Source organism: Barbus barbus (assembly GCF_936440315.1).
Source record: "Barbus barbus genome assembly, chromosome: 48".
Taxonomy (NCBI): Eukaryota; Metazoa; Chordata; class Actinopteri; order Cypriniformes; family Cyprinidae; genus Barbus; species Barbus barbus.
The window spans coordinates 23,163,603-23,189,949 of NC_136726.1; the positions used below are offsets into that span (position 1 = coordinate 23,163,603).

The 26,347-nt window shown below is 34.2% G+C and overlaps 1 protein-coding gene across 1 annotated transcript in view; it reads left to right on the top strand.

The window, feature by feature from the left end:
- Nucleotides 1-26,347, top strand: part of nell2a (neural EGFL like 2a) — a 108,729-nt gene that overhangs the window by 42,805 nt on the left and 39,577 nt on the right. Inside the window, exons 9-12 of the mRNA XM_079412203.1 lie at nucleotides 1,506-1,608; nucleotides 4,820-4,914; nucleotides 6,289-6,394; nucleotides 7,855-7,983. Of these exons, the coding sequence (XP_079268329.1) occupies nucleotides 1,506-1,608; nucleotides 4,820-4,914; nucleotides 6,289-6,394; nucleotides 7,855-7,983 (433 nt within the window). The remainder of the gene's footprint in view (nucleotides 1-1,505; nucleotides 1,609-4,819; nucleotides 4,915-6,288; nucleotides 6,395-7,854; nucleotides 7,984-26,347) is intronic.

Consider the following 26,347-nt stretch of genomic DNA (forward strand, 5'->3'; position numbering starts at 1 on the left):
CCCTTATGATTGGTTTTGTGGGGCAGGATCACAAATTAGTATCAATCTGCCCACCCCTAGTTTATAAACCGAGGTTTATTAGTTGAGTGGCGCACACACAACTGTTTCCTCGTCCAATCACACAGTCTGCAATTAGCTAATTAGCAGTGCGCTTGCATGTCGCCTCAAAGGTCAAACTCGACAGCACCTTCCTCTGATGCGCGTCCTCACCGTGTAGCAAACGTAATGTAAACACAGATGTGAAGCAGGTCTCGCTGAAAGCTTTCTCTCTCCTTGTTTCTCACTCATTACACATTTATTATCTGCGAGTAAGACGAATATATTGCCGAATGCAAAGTGACAGACGGATGGATTCTGTCCTATCTTTAGAAGTCCCTGTGCTCTTCTGACAGACGCTAGCCGGTCTCCAGCTCGTTCAGTGTGTCCAAACAGACAGCAAACGCGGTTCGGATGCGACAGACGTCCCAGTGAAACTACCAACAGGAACTTAGTGAGATCCGGACAGTTTGTGAAAGGAACATTATCTTAATTTTACTTAAAGTGATGGATGTCGTGCTTTAGGGAGACGTGAGTCCCTTCACACCCTGTAAAGCAATCTATTTTGGGATGAAATATGGATTTATGTATATACTGAATGTCATATACTATGTTGAGTCTTTTTTGCTCTTATCTTCCAGTAACACATCATTATATATCAAACAAACTGAAATATCATTAAAACAAAGTCATTTACTTGAGAAGTAAAATTGTGTAAAATATTAAGACCTGTTTTCAGAGAATATATGCTGAATTACGTAATTTTTTAAAAATAATTTCCGTATTTCAAAAACTAGCCTGCATTATATAATGCAGTTCTATATATATTCTTTAAAAATCTTAATAACATCTTAATATCTTTTCTGATTCATTTAGTGAATCATTTAACAAATAGTTATCACTCTAGTTGTACTTATCATTATAGTTATTGTTTTATAGTTATCGTTAGTTGTAGATATCATTATAGTTATTTTATTTATATTTTATTTGTTATAGTTATGGTCACTATAATTACAGTTATCGTTATAGTTTTGGTAATAGTTATTGTTATAATTATAGCATTATAGTTACAGTTATTATTGAAGTTTTTGTTGCTATAGTTATCATTCTAATTATTAGTTATAGTTATAATTATAGTTGTCTTTAAAGTCATTGTTATAATTATAATTAAGTTATCGTTATAGTTATTGTAAGTATAGTTACCAGTAAAGCTATTGAAGTAATTGTATATCATTATTATAAGTGTAGTTATCATAGTTACAATTATAATTATATTTATTGATATACTTATCATTATAGTTATCGTTATAGGTAAAATCATTTAATAAATCATTGAATTAATCATTTTGTGAATGGTTAAAGGGTCATTATTATGAACGGTCCTCACAGAAATAATTGTTGCACTCGTATAGTAGCAAACTACAAAAGCGTATCTTGACTGCAGTGACTGAACGTTTGCACTTCTGTAGAATGGAACGGTCCGCTGTGAGAAGACTCTGTGCCCCCTGCTCGAGTGTCCTGATGGTACGACCCCAGGGTATGTGACAGGAACCTGCTGCAAAGAATGCCAGTGTGAGTACAAACACACACACACACACACACATGTTGGTTTTTGTGGTTTATGGGGACTCTCCATAGGCGTAATGGTTTTTATACTGAACAAACTGTGTGTGCTATTGCCCTACACCAACCCTACACCTAAACTTAGCCCTCACAGGAGACTTTGTGCATTTTTAGATTTTCAAAAAAACACCATTTAGTATGTTTTTTAAGCCTTTTGAATTACGGGGACATAGGCAGTGTCCTCATAAACCACCTTCATATTGTAATACCTCTGTCATACCCATGTCATTATACACATTTGTGTCCTCATAAACCACATAAACATGCACACACACACACACAACTATACACACTTCACACATGCACTCACACATGCATGCACACAATTGCACACAAACACACATACACATACACATGCACCCAAACACACAAATGCGCACACACGCAACTACACACACGCATACACACACAATCACAAATGAGCATACACTTACTTGCACACGCACGCACACACACTCACACACTCACACACACTCACACACGCATACACATACACACTCACACACACACGCATGCATGCACATACACACTTGCACACACACACACAGACATACACACACACACACACACACACACGCATGCACATACACACTCGCACACACATTCGCACACACACTCACTCACTCACACACACACGCACACACACACACGCAAACACACAAATGCGCGCACACTCACACACACACAAATCCACACAAACAAATACCCTCACACACAAATACACACACAGACACATTGTTGGGAATAAGGAGTGACAGAAGAGACCATGAACACACACAAATGCACATTCACACACTCGCACACAGTACAGTACAGACAGAAACACCACACACACCGCTCTGTGTTCATGATCTGTTCTGTCACTCCTTATTGCCAACAATAGCACTTTTCTACCATCACACACACACACACAAATACCCATGAGCACACACACACACACACACACGCACAAATGCGCGCACACTCACACACACACACACAAATCCACATAAACAAATACTCTCACACACAAATACACACACAGACACATTGTTGGCAATTAGGAGTGACAGAAGAGACCATGTACACACACACACGCACGCACGCACACGCACACACACACACACACCCCATACAACCGCCTCCACAGGGTTGCCTGACAACTGACCACACACTTGTGTTGCTAAGCTACATCCACACTCCATCTCCAGAGGTGTCAAGCAGCACATTTACATATTCAAATCAATTATTTATCACAAGCCAATAAACGCAGCCCTGGAAGGGTTATGCAAATCTATACTTGATTTTAAACATTACTTTAAAGCTGTTTCATTACAAGGTTTATGAAGTGGAAACACAATCATAGATCGGCTGGTTTGTTATTCAGCACTGAGGAATCAATCAGTTAGCGTCGCTTGATGAGCCGCTGTCTCCGAAGCCCAGTGTTTGATACGGGTCATTATCGTCACAGCTGATTTATTCGGTTATAATTAAGAAGTGAAGATGACCCTGCTGTATTATTAGTCATAGCTGATATCTATGCTAATTTCAGAGTTAGCGCTCATTTCTGCAGCGCAAGCCCCTTTCGTTTTAACCCTGCATGAGTTAGTTTACATAGGAGTAGCAAAAAGTTCAAACATAACATCATTTATAAATTAAATATCACATACAAATATAACAAAGCTTGCCTGATTCGACAATAAAAATAATTTTGCATGCAGTTCATGAATATTTATTATTTACATATATTTACATAAATGTTTAAATATACAAATTTTCCATACTAAATATACTATATATGATACTTCATCATGATTTATCACATTTCTCATATATATATATATATTAATATTTTAAATAGTTTTATATTTATATGTGTAATTTATATTTACATAATTTTTCCATTTGCATGTATGAATTCTTCTGTATATCATTTTACATAAATATAATTTTATTATAAAATGTTATAAAACTTATACAAGTGCTCTATAAATAAATGGTTAATTTTATTATTAATAATGCATCCTGTAATTTTAATAATAATAATATAAACAATATATTTATTATATTATATAAGCGTTTTAACGACATTCTGAATGTATCACGACTAAATGTAAACAACTTATAAATGTATCACATTATGGCAGCAAAACCATTTCCTGTTTACTCTTGGATAATTGGTGTACTGTAATTACACTAGTATTAGTGTTAACTTTCCATCCCTTCTGAAGTAAAACTCTTCAGCTGAATGTTTCACTCAAAACAAACATTAAAGATTCATTTCTGAATTTAATTTTCATTTGTGGTAATTTAGCTGACATGCGCTGACAGATTGTTTTCATCAGACATCTATAAAGCTTTCGCTTCGGTTCTGATGGTGTTTGTGGCCATTCAGCAAATGCTTTGCTTCAAAGCGTCTCACAGTCTTCTGTCTCCAGATGATTTCTCTCCAGAACATTTTGGCTGCTATTTACAGCTCGGGTTGCTCTCCTACTGCGCCGGGAAAGAGCTTACATTCGTTTACTCCAGCAAACTTCATCCTGGAACAAAAACACAAACTTGAAATGAAATAATATGACATTTGTGATCTACTAGAGCTTTAATTACCAAATTCACTTACTATAATTACTGTTATTTAATGCCTAATTGTGATATCAATGAAATAAAGAGTTAAAAGTCATGTTAGCAGATATTTTTAATGCACGTTTAAACCAGCAAACTCTCCTCAACAATGCATGATTTGAAGACTGATGTAGCAAACAGCAATAATGATTCATTTTAAACTATATAACAGGTTCTATGTGAGGTTTGGTCTGTATGCAGAGTTGTATTTGAAGTCAGAGGAGGAAATAATTGCCGTCTAGGGAATAATTATCTCCTCAGACGTCTTGTAATCGTTGGATGTTTGCTCCAAAATTTCCATACCGTAGCATTTCTTTCTCTCACGTTAATAGTGCAGGTTTGATTTGTGCTGCTTGTGTTTCTGCTGAGTCACGTCATGCTTATTTCTAACTAAATAGAATGCAAATAAAATGTACTTTTTTGTCCACACTATGAAAGTCAGTGGGGTCCAGTGTTGTTTGGAAGCCAATTATCTTTCATTGTGTTGATTTTCATTGAGTGTTGTGTGTTCATGTGCAGGAGTTCACATGTGTGTGTGTTTATTGTTGTTTTTCTGCAGCAATGTGCTTGTTTTCGGAGCAGACGCTGGTGGAAGGACAACGCTGTGCTGTTCATCATCCCACCACGGGACTCTGCCAGCTGTTTGAATGCAGGGTACAAATCTCTCCAAACACTGCTGTAGATTTACACACAACAAAAAAATAAATAAATGAATAAAAACATACTATATTTATATATATATATATGAGTTCTGGCATGAAACTGCACAGTCTGATAGGTCTAACAGCATGCTTCAGAAACCCTTCACCATCCCCAGCTCCAGCTGTATAGATCTGCTACAAGGTGATTCATGTATGCGATATGGGGGTTATTTCATGTATGTTATATTTGCAGCAGTGGATATATTGGCAGTAGCAAGTCTCGGAACTTGCTCTACCACAGCAGCAGCAGCGCAGCAGATCTATTCCGCCAAGACCAAATACATTAACATTGTCATGTACATTACCATGCCAATACCCCTGAGAGGTGTCATGACAGAATAAAATTGTATTTATATTTTATTTACAGTTACAATAATATAAGTATTTATATAGTATTAAGTAATATTTAAATATATAAAAGTAGTATATGTTTAGTAAATATCTATCTATCTGCAACTTTCTAACATCTACCCAGAAAACTCTATAGCAACCAAACAGAGTACCACCCTAGCAATCACCTAGAATACTCTAGCAACCGCCTAGCAACCACCCAAAACACCCTAACAACTGGCTATGAACTACACAGAGTACCCAACAAATTCCTAGCAATCACCTAAAACACCCTAACAACCACCTAGCAACACCTTAGCAACTACACAGTGTACCCGAGCAACCAACCATAACACCCTAGCAACTGCCCAGCAACCACCTACAACACCCTTGCAACCACACAGTGTACCCTAGCAACACCCTAGCAACCACCAATAACACCCAATCAACTGCATAGCAACCACCTAAAACACCCTAGCAACCAGACAGTGATCCCTATCAATCACCCAGAATACTATAGAAGCCACCCAGAATACACTAGCAATCACCCATAACACACTAGAAACTGCTTAGCAACCTCATAGAAACACCCTAGCAACCACACAGTGTACCTAGCAATCACTTAGAGTACCCTTGCAACCACTCATAACATCCTAGCATATGCATAGCAACACCCTAGCAAACCACCCAGAGTACCCTAGCAACTGCCCAGCAGAGTACCCTAGCAAATGCTTAGCAACCACCTAAAACAGCCTAGCAACTGCCAAGCAAGACCCTAGCAATCACCCAGAGTACCCTAGCAATGGCCTAGAAAGCACCCAGGACATTCTAACAACCGCCTAGGAACCACCCAGAGTACCCTAGCAACTACCTAGCAACCACCTCAAACAGCCAAGCAACAACCTAGCAATCACCCAGAGTACCCTAGCAACCTATTGATATAAATTTGTTTGGGGCGAATGATAAAAAGTTAAATAACGTTTTTATTTTTTGTCAGGATCGTACGATGCACAGAGTTTCAAGCTCTGAAGACTGTCCGCAGCTCACCTGTGCTGAATCTGATCAGATCACACTGACGGACAGATGCTGCAGAGTCTGCAGAGGTACGGAAGCGCATCTGCCTTTATTCTGAATGAAAAACCTCTGAGAAAAGTTATTTATCGTTACAGTACGTACTATGGCCCTTTTTCACATTTCTGGGTTTCTCAGCAGCGGAAGTCTTCATAGTTGGGTTAACTTCAAGAGCAGTGAATGGGAGAGTACCACAAATATATTTTTGCATTACCATTTGCGCAAATAGCAGAAGAAAAACTCCACCATAGTGTTTTCACAATGTTCAATAAAAGGGAAAACATTGAGAGAGACTGATAGTGGCAGTCAGAAGAGAGAACGATGTCAAATTTACCGTCCCTCCCATAGACACTGCATTAGAAACACACTCACATCAGCGTTAACTAATTAAAAAAACAAATTGATGCAAAGGTGATATAAAACGTTTTTGTTCACATAATATATGAGCGTGTACTGTGTATATTTGTTATGTATATATAAATATGCATGTAGATCTTTAAGAAAAATATGTTGTTTATATATTAAATATATTTTATATCATATAAATTATATGACGATAAATATATACATGTTAATACATGTACATATTTAAAAAATATATACTGTATGTGTGTGTACTTATATATGCATAATAAATATACACAGAACACTCTCAAATATTATGTAAACAAACTTTTATTTTGGATGTGATAATAATAATAATTTGTTACATTTATATAGCGCTTTTCTGGGTACTCAAAGCGCTTTACATGGAAGGGGGGGGATCTCCTCAACCACCAGTGTGCAGCATCCACCTGGATGATGCGACGGCAGCCATATTGCGCCAGAACGCCCACCACACACCAGCTTATTGGTGGAGAGGAGACAAGAGTGATGAAGCCAATAGGTATATAGGGATGATTAGGAGGCCATGATGGTCAGAGGCCAATGGGCAAATTTGGCCAGGATACGGGGGTTACACCCCTACTCTTTTCAAAGGACATCCCGGGATTTTTAATGACCACAGAGTGTCAGGACCTCGGTTTAACGTCTCATCCGAAGGACGGTGCTTTTTACAGTATAGTGTCCACGTCACTACACTGGGGCGTTAGGACCCACACAGACTGCATGGTGAACACCCCCTGCTGGTCTCACTAACACCTCTTCCAACAGCAACCTAGTTTTTCCAAGGAGGTCTCCCATCCAGGTACTGACCAGGCTTAACCCTGCTTAGCTTCAGTGGGCAACCAGTCTTGAGCTGCAGGGTGATACGGCTGTTAATCCATTGCGATTAATCGTTTGACAGCACTAATAGTGTTATAAATGCACATACATTTAAAAAAAATCAAAATCGAGGATTTACGATGCTGATGACCATTAAGCGCGTCGTTACAGTCTTGTGAAAAGAGTCCATAGACAATAATCGGTGTGTAGTTTTGACCTTTAGCGCAACCTTTAATGTTTCAAGTAGCATGAATCCATGAACACAAATCTCCTCTGTCTGGGGTCAAAGGTCACGACTTCTGTACCGAGGAGAACATCTGCGCGGAGAACTCGGCCTGCGTGAACTTAGACGCCGGCGCCAGCTGCAGCTGCAAGAACGGCTTCCGGCCGCTGCGCGAGGACAGCGCCTACTGTGAAGGTGAGCAATCAATCAAACGATCCGCCGGATAATCCCTTACTGCAGAACACGTGTGACATTTGCATGTGCAGATGCCGCGGGAAACCCATCGTAATTACAGCGCGTTGGGAACAGGAATTTAACCGCATTAGAGCTGCCGGCTGATCTTAATATTCCAGGATATACATTATTATTCCAGGACACGTTTATAATGACTCCTCTTGTGATAATAATAATTATTATTAGACATAATATTTTCTGCTGGTAAAGTGACGCAGAATCGATTGATATAAAATAGGTCGCACTGATATAACATGTACGACTTTGGGGATTGAAGCTTACCAATTTAACACATTAATTTAGCACACTTTAGTATTACATAAAAACAAGATATATTTTAAATATTATTTATAGTAATGTTAAATTAATATGAATGTTTTATGATAAAGTTTTTTTTAATATTAATAAATTCAATTCAGTTTATTTGTATAGTGCTTTTTACGATAAAAATCATTGCAAAGCAGCTCTACAGGAAATTAAGTTCCTACATGGGAAATATGATTTTCAAAGGACAAGTTGCTGTCTAATATAACACCCAGATTTTTTACTTTAGAGGACGTGACAGTTCATCCGTCTAGTTGCAAATTGTAATTCAAGAGATTCTGTGTACTGTTTTTTGGTCCAATGAGTAATAAATCTGTCTTATCTGAATTTAATAGAAAGGACATCCAATCTTTTACATTTTTAACACAATCTATTAGCTTAGTTTAGAAGTTTCTTCTGGTCTTATTGAGATATATAGTTGAGTATCATCAGCATAACAATGAAAACTAATCCTGTATTTTCTAATAATATCACCAAGGGGCATTTTGTATATTGAAAATAGCAGAGGACCTAGGACAGATCCTTGTGGTACTCCATACTTTACTGGTGATAATTGAGATGACTCCCCATTTAAATGAACAAAGTGGTAGCGATCGGACAGGTAGGATCTAAACCATCTTAAAGCCTGCCCTTGAATACCAGTGTAGTTTTGTAATCGATCTATGAGTATATCATGGTCTATAGTGTCAAACGCAGCACTAAGATCAAGTAATACTAGCAATGAGATGCAGCCTTGGTCTGAAGCAAGAAGCAAGTCATTAGTAATTTTAACAAGTTCAGTTTCTGTGCTATGGTGAGGCCTGAAACCTGACTGAAATCGTTCATAGAGCTAATTGTTTTTGCAAGAAGGAGCATAATTGAGTAGACACAACTTTTTCTAAAATTTTAGACATAAACGGAAGATTTGAAATGGGTCTGTAATTTGCCAGTTCATTAGAATCTAGTTGTGGTTTCTTAATAAGAGGCTTAATAACCGCCAGCTTGAATGGTTTTGGGACGTGACCTAAAGATAACGATGAGTTAATAATATTGAGAAGCGGTTCTTCTGCTACAGGTAACAACTCTTTCAGTAGTTTAGTGGGTACAGGATCTAATAAACATGTTGTTGGTTTAGATGCACTGATAAGTTTATTTAGCTCTTCCTGTCCTATAGTTGTAAAGCACTGCAGTTTTTCTTTGGGTGCGATGAATGAAGCTGAAATACTAGACGCAGTAGAATCTACATTTGATATTGTATTTCTGATGTTATCTATTTTATCAGTGAAGAAATTCATTACTATTAAACTGTGAGGGAATATTTAGATCGGGTGGCGTGTGTTTATTTGTTAATCTAGCCACTGAGCTAAATAAGAACCTTGGATTGTTTTGGTTATTTATGAGTTTGCGGATATTAATAAATATAATATTAATTAATCATCCAATATATAAAAAAAATTTGTAATATAATTAATATGACCAATTATTAAAAATAAAAAATAATGTTAAGAGTTATAACATTATAAACATATATAATAATTATTATTATTACATAAAAATAATAATAAGTGAATTTAGTACAATTCATTGTAATAAAAATATAAGGTGATATAATAAAAATTGTATGAAATAAAATTAATACTAAAGTAATATTAATGTATTAAAAGTAGTAGCAATAAATACAAAATATTAAATGCAATATTATTAATACATTGTATTATTATATATACAATTAATTTGGCACAATACGTTAAAAATATGTTAAAAAAAAAGTAATATAATAAATAGTCAATTATTAATAATGTAAAATTAATATTCATGTACTAATGATAATTAATGTACTCATGTACTAATGATAATAGAAATGTACTAATTTAACATTAATTTAGCACAATTTAGTATTACATAAAAAAACAAGATATATATGAAATATTATCTATAGTAATGTTACATTTATATTAATGTTAATATGAATTAATATAAAACAAATATGATATTTATAATAATTAATATTAATATATTATAAATAAATAAATAATAAAATATAACAGTTTAGTACAATTAATTATATTACAAATACAATATTATAAATTCATTTATTATAAATATATGATATAATCAACAATATTATAAGTAATATAATGAAACTAAGAAATTTGCCTACGATCATTTTTATGAGTCTGTTGTCAGCGCTCATGACGCAAGATGCTAAAAAACAGTAACGTCTGATGCATTCGTGAACAAAACTGCTTCATGAATATAACAGTACACTGACCTCTATTTGATGCTTTTTCCATCTGTCAGATCGATATGCGATTAGTTTGACTTATTAATCATCTCATCTTGTTATTCTATCATTAATTCAGTGACATTTCCAAGTTGACTGACGGCTCTAAAAATAAAGAATTCTCCGTAATCTGTGTTCGTTTTGATGCACATGACTAATTAACCAAGCGGCATTATTGATGCGCGACTAGAATCCGTCTTGCTTTGGCATTTTAATTGGCTGCTATTGCGTACGGCTGTGAGTAAGTCATCAATGTCTCCCTCCACCTTCCTCATCCTGGTTTCCCCTCTCAAAGCCGAGCCGAGCCGCGGATGGCCTACTTTCGGTGAACGTCTAATGACTCGGGCCGTGTTTCTGGGGACACGGCGCCCCCGTCACCTCCCGTGCTTCAGACGGATCTCTAATGAAACCTGTTCATCTCACCGGCTAAAAATAACCTCACGTGCGTGGCCGGTCAGGTAATTATCAAAGACTGAGAGGATGTGAATAATTAAAGATCCTATCAGACACAGCGAGCTGGACGGTCCTAAACGATCCCGCGGGACGCCGTTCTGGACGAGCAGAGGGGAGAGGAAGAAATCAAAGTATTTTGAAATAAAGCGACAGGAATATAAGCCATGTGTAACCCAGAAACGAATACGCCGGCAGTGTCCCACTTCCACACTCATTTGTCACCTCTTTCTGTTTAACCTTGCTGCTTGGGACGCAACACCTGGTGCTGAGCTTTCCATCATTAGCTGGAGGACGATATCTGCTTTCAGCTTTCAGCTTGGCAAATCCCACACATTTGCCCATTCTAGCTCTTTAATGCAATAAACATCCTCTTTTTGGGCGACATTACATAGTTAGAGCCGGCCGATACGAACACAATCAAAAATCAACTTTACCAGCAATTTTTTTGCTGCTAGAAATGCAATTTAAAATAATTTTTTTAAATGTTTGATCAACTCAAATCAAAAGATCAGGTGATTCTTATCAAATAAAAAAATTATATATATAAAAAAAAAAAAAAAAAAAAATTATATATATATATATATATATATATATATATATATATATATATATATATATATATATATATATAAATTAAATTTAAATAAAAAGTATTACTTCAAAATGTTTGGAATAAATTTTGAAATTCTATTTAAAACAATTCTTATATTAAATCATGTTTTAACCCATTTATTCCCAAATTTTTCCCAGACATGAAAATATCCAAATGACGTGTCATTTGTAACCCTTTGAAATAATCAATAATTATTTTTAATTTTTTTTGGAGAAGTGTGTGAAAACTTGTTCAATTGTGACTGGTGGGATAATGTGTATACTGAATTAATATATTTCTGCAGTCATAAAAATTATTATATATCTTAGCACAGCTATTTTAAACAGTTTGATCACATTCTAATTATAATATTTATACTATGTATATTTATTATGTATATATAAATACACATACATACAGTATATTTTAAAATATTTACATGCATACATTTATATTTATATAATTAATATTATATATAAATATATGTAATATATAAACGTAACATTTTTCTGAAATGTATACATGCATGGGTGTGTATTTATATATACATAATAAATATAAACAGTACTCACACATATATTATGTAAAAAAAACGTATTTTGGATGCGATTAATTGTTTGACAGCACTATTTAATAATATAATATAATATTAAAATGTATTTATTTAAATTCACATTACTCTTTAAAATGAAAGTAAATTAAATATTAATTAAATTATAGAAAGAACATGTCAATTTTATATTTTAAGTATTTTATATTCATCAAAATTTATTTTAAAATTGTATTTAAATAAGTAATTGTATATAGAGAGAGATGAGATGCATTTGAAGCTGTTTTTGTACAAAACTCCGCTTCATAGAACAATATTTTGTCATCTAAACGTACAACAAAATCTCTACCATCAAGCATCCGGCCGTATATATCATCATATCGCTCAGCCCGGCCATCAAACACCTCATTTCACCTGACATTGACAGGATTTAGCCGGATAACCCAAACAATATCCCCCTACCGTCAGGAACCATGATGTTGTTGTGAATCAGAACATGCAAAATTTAATCAAAATCCCCAAACACCCCAGAGACTGAGATGAAACTTTCCCGTCTCCAGCATCCGGAGCTTCAGAAACACGTCTGCTTTCTTCATTATGCAGGCAGAGGAGCGCCAGTCTCTCTCATGAAGCGTGCATGGCTCTTTAAAGGCGTCATGAGCATTGGCGTCGAGTTAAAAATAGCACGTCTGTGCTGATGAGATCGGGCCCGTTTCAATATTTCATGCGGGAGGTTGTAGGCCGTGAGCTCGAGGGAACAGTGCAGCAGAAAGTGTGTTTCTGCCGCTTCACGCTGCTTTACTGCATAATCAAGCTTTGGGAGAGACTGCTGGACTGAGAAGGTTACAGGAGTTACAGTAGATCTGATCTCAAACACACCAAACGGCTTCTGCTTCATGGACATCATGTGGAGACCAACACAACTAAAGTTTGTGCAGCATTGAGTTTTGATGGTTTTATGCTTTCAGCAGTCAAACATCAATCTGTTTAATGAAGAATTTTAGGTAATTTAATTATGAAAATGTGTAATTAATTCATTTATTGTAATAATATTAATAATAATACTATAGCTCAAGCGTATGAGTATCAAGAAAAGCACTATATGAATGTATTGAATTAATTTAAATTCATATTAGAACAATATAAAATATATATTAAAATATTTTATATTTATCAAAATGTAGTTTTAATATAAATTATTATTTATATATATTTAGTAATAAATAGTATATATTTTTGTTCTTATTTAAATTCACATTGTAACACTTTAAAAATGTATTTACTTTTTTTATATATAAATTAACTTTAATTAATTGAAACGCACTACAGCAGTTTAAAACTAAGTAATTTGAATTCACACTGCACTGAAAAAAGATTAATTGAATTTACTAAATGTTTTTAAGGTAAGTGGTTGCAATTAATTTATTTTTGCTACATTTAAATAAACAAATGTAGTCGACTAACTTTCAACTAAATTTGTTTATTTAAATGTAGCTAAAATAAATAGTTTCCACTTACCTTAAATTAAGTATATATTTTTTTCCAGTGTGTAACACTTTAAAACAAAAATTGCATTAAACTTTGTCGTTGTAGAAAATTTAATTTTGATGGTATAATGCTCTTGGCTGCCAATAATCAATGTTTTTTTTAGTAGAGATAGGAATTGTGTTTAATGATAACAATTAGTAAGTTAATTCAAGTGAATAAGTATTAATTTATTCATTTAAATTCATAATATGCATTTAAGGTATTTTATATTCATTAAAATGTGTGTGTATATCAGACATAAGCATGGTGAAGAATTTAAAGATGAAAATAAATGAAATATTAAAATATGTAAAATTCAAGTGTTCACTTTGCCAATTACCTGAAATCTAACTATCCTGAAAGAAGTCTCTTCTGCTCACCAAACCTGCATTCTTTTAATAAAAAAGCAGTAAAAATAGTGAAATATTATTATAATTAAAAAAAACATTTTCTATGTGAATCTATGTTAAAATATAATGTATTTCTGTGATCTGCAGCTGTATTTTCAGCATCATTACTCCAGTCTTCAGTGTCACATGATCTTCAGAAATCATTATAATATACTGATTTACTGATCAACAAACATTTCTGATTATTATTAATGTTGAACACAGTTGTGCTGCTCAATATTTTAGTGGAAACCGTGATTTATTTTTTTTATGGATTTATGATTTTATTTTTTATGAACATTTTATTTTTCTGGATTTTTCGATGAATAAAAAGTTCAAAAGAACAGCAATTCTGTGAAACGGAAATCTTTTGTGACATTATAAATGCCTTTGCTGTCACTTTTGACAAACGTAATGCGCCTTTCTTGAAAAGTATGAATTTTCTCAAACCAAATGGCAGTGATTGAGAGCAGAAGTGCTTCTTGATGTCCAGCTATTCAGCGTTTTTCATGCGATCGATCCATTCAAGCATCTGAATCCTGCAGAATAGCTGCGTGTCCTTGACTCGACTTCACCTTGTTAATTTGCAGTTATTCTAGCCATTTAAATGAGATCTATCAGAGGCAGAGAACCCGGCGAGCGATGCCATTTCCTGTAGGTGATCGGGGGTAATTGGCAGCGACTGTAAAAGTGCAGTTGAATCTCAAATGTAATTACTGTAGATGAGATGAGGAGAGAAGTGTGTGACGCTGGTTTACGGAAGATCGTACAGCTCTAGACAGAAAACAGACAGAATAGAGAGCAGACTGAACTCAGGTGACACTCACTCAGTACATTTACATGGACAACAATATTCTGATTTTAACACGATTAAAGGGTTAGTTCACCCAAAAATTCAAATTAGCCTGTGTTTTACTCACCCTTGAAGCATCCTAGGTGTGTAGCCTCGCTCAGATCCGATTTTGTGCATGTCCGGATGGAATCTGATTCCACACAGTATATCGCAACTGTTCATATCCAATTTGTGTGTCCATAAGCGCTCTTTTGTTTTTACTGAATGTGCATTGGTTTCTATTGTAATGCCATTGCCTTGTTTTGTTACGCTAGAAACAACAGCAGCACAGATATTGTCTTGCCATCGCGGTTGTGCTGTATTATTATATCTCGTCTTGTGAGGCAGCGGCAGAAATGCAGGAAGCTTGAATGAGCGGCTTTATTCCCTGCTGCCGTCTCCATTACTTTACTGGGGTTTTTTGTCTCTGCTACTTTCAAAACACAAAGAGGTACGTATACTAGCAGTACATTGTTTTTTCCACTTGACTTGCACTTTGCAACGACACAAGCTTGTTTCTGCAAAGACGTTCAGCATGTTTTCTACAAAAATGTCTGACATGTTAACGTTTTACGTGCCGTGAGGACGTGAAAAAGCAACGCTAAATCCGATCTGACCGGTCAGACTGAAACGGATTTCCAGAAATGCGATTTGAATAGGATTCCAAGCCACATCTGTGTCCCTGCAGCACAAAAACTGCATATGGCACCATAACAAAGACCTGCATCCCAATTCGCCTACTTATACTATGCCTTAAAACTATGTACTCTTTTTGTGAAGAAAAAGTATATACTTTTGGGTATGCATCAGAATAGTAGGCAAGCTTTGAGACATATAACGGCGTCTTTAATGTACACTCTGTTGCTCAGTTTAAACTGCACTGTCAATCATCTTGTCACAGTTAACATCATCCACATTTCGTTTAATTTATTTTCCTGCCGTATTGGAGAGAAATGAAGAGGCACGTTGATCTGCCAGTCACGGGTCTATAATGCCGAGAACTCTCTTCATATGTTTGCATAAGGATGCATTTAAAAGTTAATGACTAAACGTATCCTTATAAAAGTTCACAATGTTGCTACAGATGAAACATTTTATCAGGTTAGACATTGATTATTTATCACTCAAACCCCTTTCTCTGCCTGTCTGTTGGTCTCGCATAACCGCCATGTTTGTAGTTTTTAAACACTTTTTATGCATGCTTGTAGTTCTAATCGAATCCTCGTCCACTGCGCAATGTGTTGTGGGCAATATTAGCCATTAGAGTGTGCATCGATCTGAAGTAGTAGACCATACTATGATTTGGGACATACTAATTCTATTTTCAAATACTATTTAGGACGGATATAGTATGCAAATTGTGATGCAGCATATGTTTATACTGAAATTCTGGAGGGGACGTCGGATGGCGTTGCTTGGCGACGTAATGATGTGTGCCATTAATCAATCTATGAACTATAACATGTCAAACATGACAGAAATATTCTAAAAGCAACTCATGTAAACACTTTAACCATATTATTGTCTTATTTAGAATAAGATAATTAGATTACTGATGTCCATGTAAACGTAATCACTGATGAACAGGGGTGTGATGTAACGAATCACAAGTACTCACGTTACAGTAATTCAGTAGTGTTTATCAGTAATTGTACTTTGAGTAGTTTAAAAATTATGTACTTTTACTTGAGTACATTTTAAGTGATGTATCGGTACTTTTACTCCGCTATTTTCCTCCGTTGGTGGTCGTTACATGCTTATTTTAATTTTATTTTTATCTGTTAATGTGATTGGATAGAGAGATAGTAATGGATAGCGACCGTCTCTCGCGTGCGTTCTGCAGCAGTCGCTTGGATAAGTCTTTGTTGACGTGATGCGCGCTGTGAAAGTGTGTTGGAAACACTGTAAAACGATTTGAAATAATGTACTCAAATTGAGGACCAATCTGCACCTCATTGATGACCCGTGGCGTTAATACTGCATCTGTGACAGCCGTGATGCAATAAAACTGCAGCTCATTAATAAACTGGGTTTTTATCCATTTGATACAATCCGCCTTCATTTAGCAAGTGCACTCGCGCATAAACCATTTTCAAGTTCAACACTTTTTGTTCCATTGAGTCGTGGATGCTGCTGATTCACAGAGACCGCTGTGTTTGTGTTCTCTTTTGAAAAAGTTTCCCCAGAAATACTTTGCTATTTAATGCATTTTTCCTTACAAATTGTTTTATCAACAAAACTATTTGAGTAAATGTATAAAAGGCATTGTCCTTCTAGAACAATGTGCATTTATGTTAAAATTGTAACATAAATGATCAAGTTTAGTTTTTCTTTATTGCAAAACGCTAAAACTGGTACCATTTTGGAGAGAAACGGGCTCTCATGTTAACCCATATCATGCTGTGTGATGCTGAACTATGAGTTTCTAATGGTGTTTGTATTTGCACTATTCTAAACATTAATATTTAATGTGCAACAACAGCATGCTCTCAGTCGCCTTACACATGACTTTAAATCTATTTTTTAAACTTTATGATTTAAATGGGGATGATTGTACTGAGAATAACTTTCATCTTTTCTTCAACTGAATACTGTTTCTGTGCTATTTTGATGTGTTTTTAAAGAGTTGGCAGTCAAAATCAAAACTGCTGGATGATTTTTCATTCTTTATGACAAACAAGATAATGTGAATTACAGAATATACAACGTTTCTTAAATGTATAAAGTGCAGTGTACAGCGTTTATTATGAGGGGGTAGAATCCACAGCTCAGTACTCACTACTCAATACTCATGAGTACTTTTAAATAGGTTACTCTTTTACTCTTACTCAAGTAGTTTTTTTTTGGACAAGCACTTTTATTCTACTCACACTACATTTTTTGGAAGGTAATGGTACTTTTACTTGAGTATATTTCTTCAGTACTCTTTCCACCACTGCTGATAAAGCACTAGCAGATGCATTTCTGTGGAAATGTGACATTAAGAAAAAAAAAAAAAAAAAAAAAAGTTTAGCAAACTTAAAAGTTTAAGGCAACCAGCTTCAGCAGATTTTTGAGTTAACTTATTTTTTAGGAGATTTTTGAGCTCTCACTTTTTGTTATATAAATTGAAAACAACAAGTTGAGAAAACTAAAAAATCTGCTGAAGCTGGTTGCCTTAAACTTTTAAGTTTGCTAAACTTTTTTTGTTATTTTTTTTTTTTTATACAGTGCTGAAAAAATCAAAAGTTGAGAAAACTTAAACGTTTAAGGCAACCAGCTTTAGCAGATTTTTGAGACTCATTTGGATTCATGATAAAAATAAATAAATTAGTAAAATATATATATTGTAATATTATTTATAATTTTTAAATATATTAATATTTTTCCTTTCAGACTATCCTTGTCAAAAAAAAAAAAAGACTGAAGTAAAAATGCAAAAATAAAAAATGAATTATTGAATGAAAATTTGTTTGTTTGTTTATAATTTTTCGAAGCATGTCAGCTACCACGGCTATATTGTTGGTGAGAAAAAACAAATAAAAATGAGAAATATGAAAAAAAATTATAAATGATTAAATAATTAATGAGAGAAATCAATTAACAAATAAATAAATGGCATCCTTTTCTTTTCATACTGTCCTTGTAAAAAAAAAAAAAAAGAAGTAAAAATGCAAAAATGAGAAAAGAATGAATCAATGAATAAATAAAAGCGTAATTTTATTCTCATAATGTCCATGTTAAAATCAGAATTGAAAAAGTAAATAAATAAAATAAACATGTTTGTTCAATTGTTCTTTTTTTATTACTGCATTTTTACTCCTGTTTTTTTTTTACAGGGACATTATGAAAAGAAAAAGGATGCAATTCATTTATTCATATATTTGAATTTCTTTACTTAATTGTTTATTTAATCAATTTAATAATATATATATATAAATAATTTATTTTTATTATTAATTTTACTTAGAAGAAACTTCAAAAGCACCTTAAATAATGAATGAGATTTGGTAAGATGACCTAGTCGTGTGAAAGCGTGACTGTGGTCTGATGAAGTCGCTCTCACAGTTGATAAATGACTCGGTCTCTGGCAATCACAGGTAGAAGCAGTGAATTGAATAAAGTTCCCGGCGACGCTGCGAGAGCGAATGGACTCTGGCAAGCCGTATTAATCCTAATGAATTGTTTTGCCTTGTATAAAGCGCTCTCTTAACGGAAAATGAAGCGCAGTGATTCATAAAGCCGGAGCATCCCGTAGGGAACAGACGGACAGCGGCTCTCATTTGTCATGAGACGCAGATCTCCACCAATAGCAGACCGCAATCCATCGCCATTTACAGCCCTTTCAGAGCTGCACTCTGGAGGGACTGAGAAACAGGCTTAAGATGCTAGCTGGAACACGCTAGATGGGGTTTATCTGGTCAAAAACCAGCTTAGACCTGCTGCTTGTTCCAAAACACCAAACCAGACGATGAAAGGAAGCAGAAATGAGTCTAGAAACAGAATCAGAGTCACAACAGAATTGCATAGAGTCTGTGATTATGTATGACTGTTAAATGTTTTGGTGTATTGAAGTCATCACCAATAGAAAGTGAAGTACTCTTGGCTCCCTGGACTCATGTCCCAGTTACAATAAAACAGAAGTAAAAATGGAAAAAGGAAATCAAAAATTAAACAATTAAAATAAATAAATGAATAAATATTGCATCCTTTTCATGTAAAAATGCAAAAATGAAAAAAGAACAAATAAATTAATCAATTAATTCTTATCATAATCTCCCTGTTAAAAGCAGAAGCAAAAATGAAAAAAAAAAAAAAAATTTAAATGTATATATATAAATAAATATAAATATATAATCTTATAATCTCCCTGGATAAAAAGAATAAATATATAAACAAGTGAATACATAAATAATAAATAATGAATACAAAGTAAAAATAATTAAATATAGTTAACCTATTGTCCCAGTTAAAAACTGGAAAAAAAAACTGAAAAAAAAACTAAAGACAGATAGATAGATAGACAGACAGACAGACAGACACAGATGGATAGACAGACAGACAGACAGACAGACAGACAGACAGACGCAGATGGATAGACAGACAGACAGACAGACAGACAGACAGACAGACAGACAGACAGACAGACAGACAGATAGATAGACAGGCAGATAGACACAGATGGATAGACAGACAGACAGACAGACAGACGGATAGACAGATGGATAGACAGACAGACAGACAGACAGACGCAGATGGATAGACAGACAGACAGACAGACAGACGGATAGACAGATGGATAGACAGACAGACGCAGATGGATAGACGGATGGATAGACAGACAGACAGACGCAGATGGATAGACGGATGGATAGACAGACAGACAGACAAACACAGATGGACAGACAGACAGATAGACAGACAGACAGACAGACACAGATGGACAGACAGACAGATAGATAGACAGACAGACAGACAGACAAACACAGATGGATAGACAGACAGACAAACACAGATGGACAGACAGACAGATAGACAGACAGACAGACAGACACAGATGGACAGACAGACAGATAGATAGACAGACAGACAGACAGACAAACACAGATGGACAGACAGACAGACAGACAGACAGTCAGACAGATAGACAGACAGACAGACACAGACGGATAGACAGACAGATAGATAGACAGACAGACAGACAGACAGACAGACAGACAGACAGACAGACAGACAGACAAACACAGATGGATAGACAGACAGACAGATAGATAGACAGACAGACACAGATGGATAGACAGACAGACAGACAGACAGACAGACAGATAGATAGATAGATAGATAGATAGACAGGCAGATAGACACAGATGGATAGACAGACAGACAGACAGACAGACAGACAGACAGACAGACAGATGGATAGACAGACAGACAGACAGACAAACACAGATGGATAGACAGACAGACAGACAGACAGACAAACACAGATGGATAGACAGACAGACAGACAGACAAACACAGATGGATAGACAGACAGACAGATAGATAGACAGGCAGATAGACACAGATGGATAGACAGACAGACAGACAGACAGACGGATAGACAGATGGATAGACAGACAGACAGACAGACAGATAGATAGACAGGCAGATAGACACAGATGGATAGATAGACAGACAGATAGACAGACAGACAGACAGACAGATAGATAGACAGGCAGATAGACACAGATGGATAGACAGACAGACAGACAGACAGATGGATAGACAGACAGACAGACAGACAGATAGATAGACAGGCAGATAGACACAGATGGATAGATAGACAGACAGACAGACAGACGGATAGACAGATGGATAGACAGACAGACAGACAGACAGACAGATAGATAGACAGGCAGATAGACACAGATGGATAGATAGACAGACAGATAAACAGACAGACAGACACAGATGGATAGACGGATAGATAGATAGTTACTGCTGTTTTGTCGTCATCTTACATTTACATTTAATCATTTAGCAGATGCTTTTATCCAAAGCTACATACAAATGAGAACAATAGAAGCAATCAGACCATCGAGAGTGCAGCAGTATACAAGTGCCATGACAAGTCTCAGTTAGTCTAGCACAGTGCACGGAGCTAGTCATAAATACAATAGAATAGGTAAGTGTTAGCATTAGTTGGTCAGGTGCTGGCGAAAAAGATGCGTCTTTAGATGATTTTGGAAAATGGCTAAAGACTCAGCTGTTCGAATTGAGATCGGGAGGTCATTCCACCTGCTGGGCACAGTCCAGAAAAAGGTCCGCGAGAGAGATTTGGTTCCTCTTTGGGATGGCTGAAATCTTACCGAATCTCATTCATTATTTAAGGCCCGTTCAAGGCTTCTTCTGTCTGACAGGAAGGATCTGCTGGTAATGACTGAAGCCCGTCTGCTCACGTTAAACTCTGGCTAATTAGCAGAAGAGCAGCAGGTTAGTTGTTAAGTCCTGGAGAAACATCTTTCAGATGAAGCTCCAGGTGTTCATTGAAAGCTAAAGAAATCAATGTGCTTTCTCTTCTTTTGAAAGTCTGGAGGAACTTAACCTTGCTAACATCTTACGCATGTTTCTCAGCGAGGGATTTCTGTGTGCTAACAGGGTAAAATACCTGGAAATCTCAGTGTCACGGCATTTCCATTCATCTTAGTGGTGGCTTCTCTTGAAGATGCTCTCTGCTTATAACTGGTCACTTCTGGTCACATGGTTTTTTGAGCGAATCAGATGAGTCGTCCACAGTCATGTGACTGATCACGCTGAACCTGCAGGAAAAGTGACATCAGAACAACACTGAATGATAAACATTATATACAAATCTGTTTAATTTATAATGTAATGAAATATTTGCAAAATGTATGTATTATTTTGTCAGAATTAAATTTAAATGAATTAATGAAAAAGCATTTTATTTCAGCTATTTTCATCAACTTTATGTACTAAAATAACTAAGAAAGAAATAATAAAAAAACACACCAAATTACAAAAATTACTAAAACTTCATTGAGAGTGGCCATAAAAAACATTTGAAATAAAATAAATTTAGTTTAACTTGAATTAAAATAAAACTGAAAAAAATAACCTTTTTTCTTAAAAATCAAAAACTAATAAAAATGACAAAACACACCGAATTACTAAAACTTTAACTTAAAAATTAGAATAAAAACTGAAAGTACAAAAATCTAAACTAATTAAAAATATTCATAAAAACTATAATAGTATCTCATTGATAGTGACAATTTTTGTTACTTAAAATAAAACAAATAAAAATGTAAAAAACTATATAGATACAACAGAGTATAGAAGCCTTCTATATTCTTTGGATACATTTAAAAAATAATAATAAAAAATAACAAAAACTCAATGAATTACTAAAATTTTAACTACAAGTAAAGTGAAAACACAAATATAATTAAAATAAAAAATATTAATAAAAACCATAATAGTATCTCATTGAGACTGACCATAAAAAGCATTTTCTTTACTTCAAATAAAATAAACGTAAAATGAAATTAAAAAATTAAAAATTATTCATTTTTATTTGGTTCAACTTGGACTAAAATAACTGATACTAAAACGGAAATAAAGTGTAACTAACTAATTAATATATATATATATATATATATATATATATATATATATATATATATATATATATATATATATATATATATATGGATATTATGAGAAGAAAATATAATTTTCATAACTTTAAAAATTATATAAATGACAAACACACAACAAAATGACTAAAACTTTATGTAAAATTGAAAAATGAAAAGAGAATATGCTGATTTAGGGTCCCTTTTATTAATTAAGGGTCATATTTCTTTAAGCCTGACTGCTCAGCTGTGGTTCGGTGATCAAGAGATGAATCTGAACACATGTTGTGCTGGTCTCTAGCGTTTGCATCTGTTGTGAGACTCCAGCGGCCGTGGGTTTCTCTGCTTCTGGTTGTGTGTGTGTGTGTGTGTGTGTTTGGGACAGCAGCCACAGATCTGTGGGAGGTGAGTTTTTTTAGCAGCGGGTCTGTCAGGAAAACACACGTGTGTTATCTTCCTGCCGGCAGACAGACAACACAGAGCGAGAGCTAGAGCGAGAAATCAGCAGATAGAAAAGCATCATGCCACCCACAGCATGAAGGCGACACACACACCACTATAAACCACCACAAACCACCGCTTCTCTGCGGCCGTGACCCCAAACACCAGATCTGCTCTGATGGGTCGCAGTTTGACTGAGAAAAACAACATTAAAATATTCTCATTTCATTATTAGTAAGCACAATCATGAGGTTAGGAGAGCACAATGCATCAACTATTCAAATATCATTTCAAATCATTTTTCATTTGAAGCATGGCCATAAAACTGCAGTACAAACTCAAATAAAAAAATACTTACAATTTATACACATTATATATACGTTGAAATTTCATTTAAATGGCTTATTCCAAACAGGGTTATAAAACTAAAACCATTAAAAAACATTTCTGCTATACATGAAAAAATAAACTTTAACTTATATAAAATAAAATTAAAAACACTTTTATTTTAACTTTATTTTAGGTGACATTTCTCTTTTTTTATTTAGTTTAACTTGATGTTCTAAAATAACTAAAACTGAAATAAAAGTGAATAAAAAAAACTATATATATATATATATATATATGTCTATATAAAATAAAAGTAATAAATGGCAAAAGACACAATTATAAAACTTTAAATAAAATTAAAAAACATAAAATATAAAAGTGACAATTCAGAAAATTAATAAAATCTATAATAATCTCAATGATACTAACCATAAAAACATTTTAATTACTTAAAATACAATATACAACAATTGAAAAAAAAATTATGGTCAAGGCAACAATTCTTATTTATATTTAGTTTAACTTGTACTGAAATAACTAAAAGTAAAACTGAAAAATAAAACTATACAAAAAAAAAAAAAAAAAAATGCACACAAAAAGATAGTAATACATTTAAAATAAAATAATATTATCAAACAATAATATTACATGTAAAAGCTATTATGCATAAAATTTATAACACACACATATATAAAACATAATATGATGTAAAAAGCAAAGGTTGGGTGTGGTAATGGTATTAAAATAATGATTTACACACACACAGTATGTATATACAGTGTGTGTATGAGTGTATAATATATGAAATATGTTTTAATATTAACACAGTGAAGCAAACTGATTCAGTGAAACAATTGATTCAAATGAACTGATTTGTAGAAATTACCTGAACATCACAAATCTTCTAGTTTTTCTGAGATGGTTATATTGAGAAAAAAAAAGAAAAACTTAGCTTTTTCATAATCAAAAGTTGCGTCTGTGCAATATTCACAATGTCATGCCAAATATAAATATTAATACAGTGTATAATTTCATTCATGCATTATTTTCTCTTATTTGTGTTTAATACATTTTGAATAGCTCTTTCTTGATTTACTGCTATGTTTAAGGCACCTCAGAAGCCTGAAAGCTGAGTTTGCACCGATGTCAAGCTTCAGAAAAGCTGTTCAGCGTGTTTGTATCAGAGCCGCTAACAGCAGATTCTTCATCAAGGTCGCTTGATTCTTTCAGGCAGAGAGAGCGTGTTGTGTAGGCAATGGATGCCAGTTCTGTCATTACTATAATTCCCGGTTATTCCTGAAGAATAACTCGCAGAAGAAGCGCGAGCTGAGTGAATTACAGAAGAGAAGCGGCGGAGGTTATGCTGAAGGACGCCAGTTCGAAGCAAATTGGGTTAAAGTTTCATTTGAAGTCTTGAGCCATAAAGCCACTCTGAATTTATCACAAATGCAGCAGTTCGGCGCTGGTGAAAATTCATAAGGCTTTTTATTAGATCTGTAAGTCTATGAGATTTGATTTAATACCTTTTATTTGATCTCGCTGCGATAAATTCCAGGAGTCATGACACATGAACCGGCCGATCACTCTGCCCTCGCTTCACACCAAACTTTCCCCGGAAATGTCACGGATATCATCTTTTAAAAAGTCACTGAATTCATCAGACGGACACTTGAATCCAATACAAAACCATCTTAACTCTTCGACTTGTGCACTTTTACTCTACATTTAGAGAACGGCAGTAATACTGTAGCTAAAAATGTCCATAGATAGCCAATATATCAGTATTTATGCTCTAAAATTAGTAAATTCATATTTATTTATTTACTTTCTAAATGTTCCTCGGTCAGAGGAACAATAAATCATTTAATTTCATTAATAAATCATTTAAAATCATCAACTAAGCAGTCAATGTTGCCACATAGATTCAAAATGTTTAATGCAAAAGTGTTAAATAATAAGAAAATTGGACTCAAACTGATTCATTGAATCGATTCAAACTATTAAGAACTAATTGATGGAAATTATTCAAATATCCCAGTTATTTTAGCATTTTGAAATCAGAGACACTAGAGTAATTAGATATTTATATTAAACACACACAGACACAGAAGCTGTAAATAAAACATTTTACAAGAAAATACTATTTTACTCGTTCTACTTTGAAATGTCGGGTTTAATGTATTACTTGTCATTTATTTGTATTCATTTGTGAAATTTATTAACAATTTGTGGTAACAATGAGTGAAAATACTTTCAAAAGTAAATGGTAATAATAGTTTGTGTAATTATTTCCTTTTAATATATTGAATATTAATTTATTAATTTTTATTTCTGAATTTTTGTTGTTATTTAAATCTCTTTTATGATTACCTTTAAATATATAAAATGTGCCTTGACAAATACTGAATCAGTATTAATTTAGCATCATTTATATACCATTAAAGTTTTTGTTAATATTTTGAAGTTGATTTTATTTTTATATTTTCTCTTTTCATTTTAAGTTTATT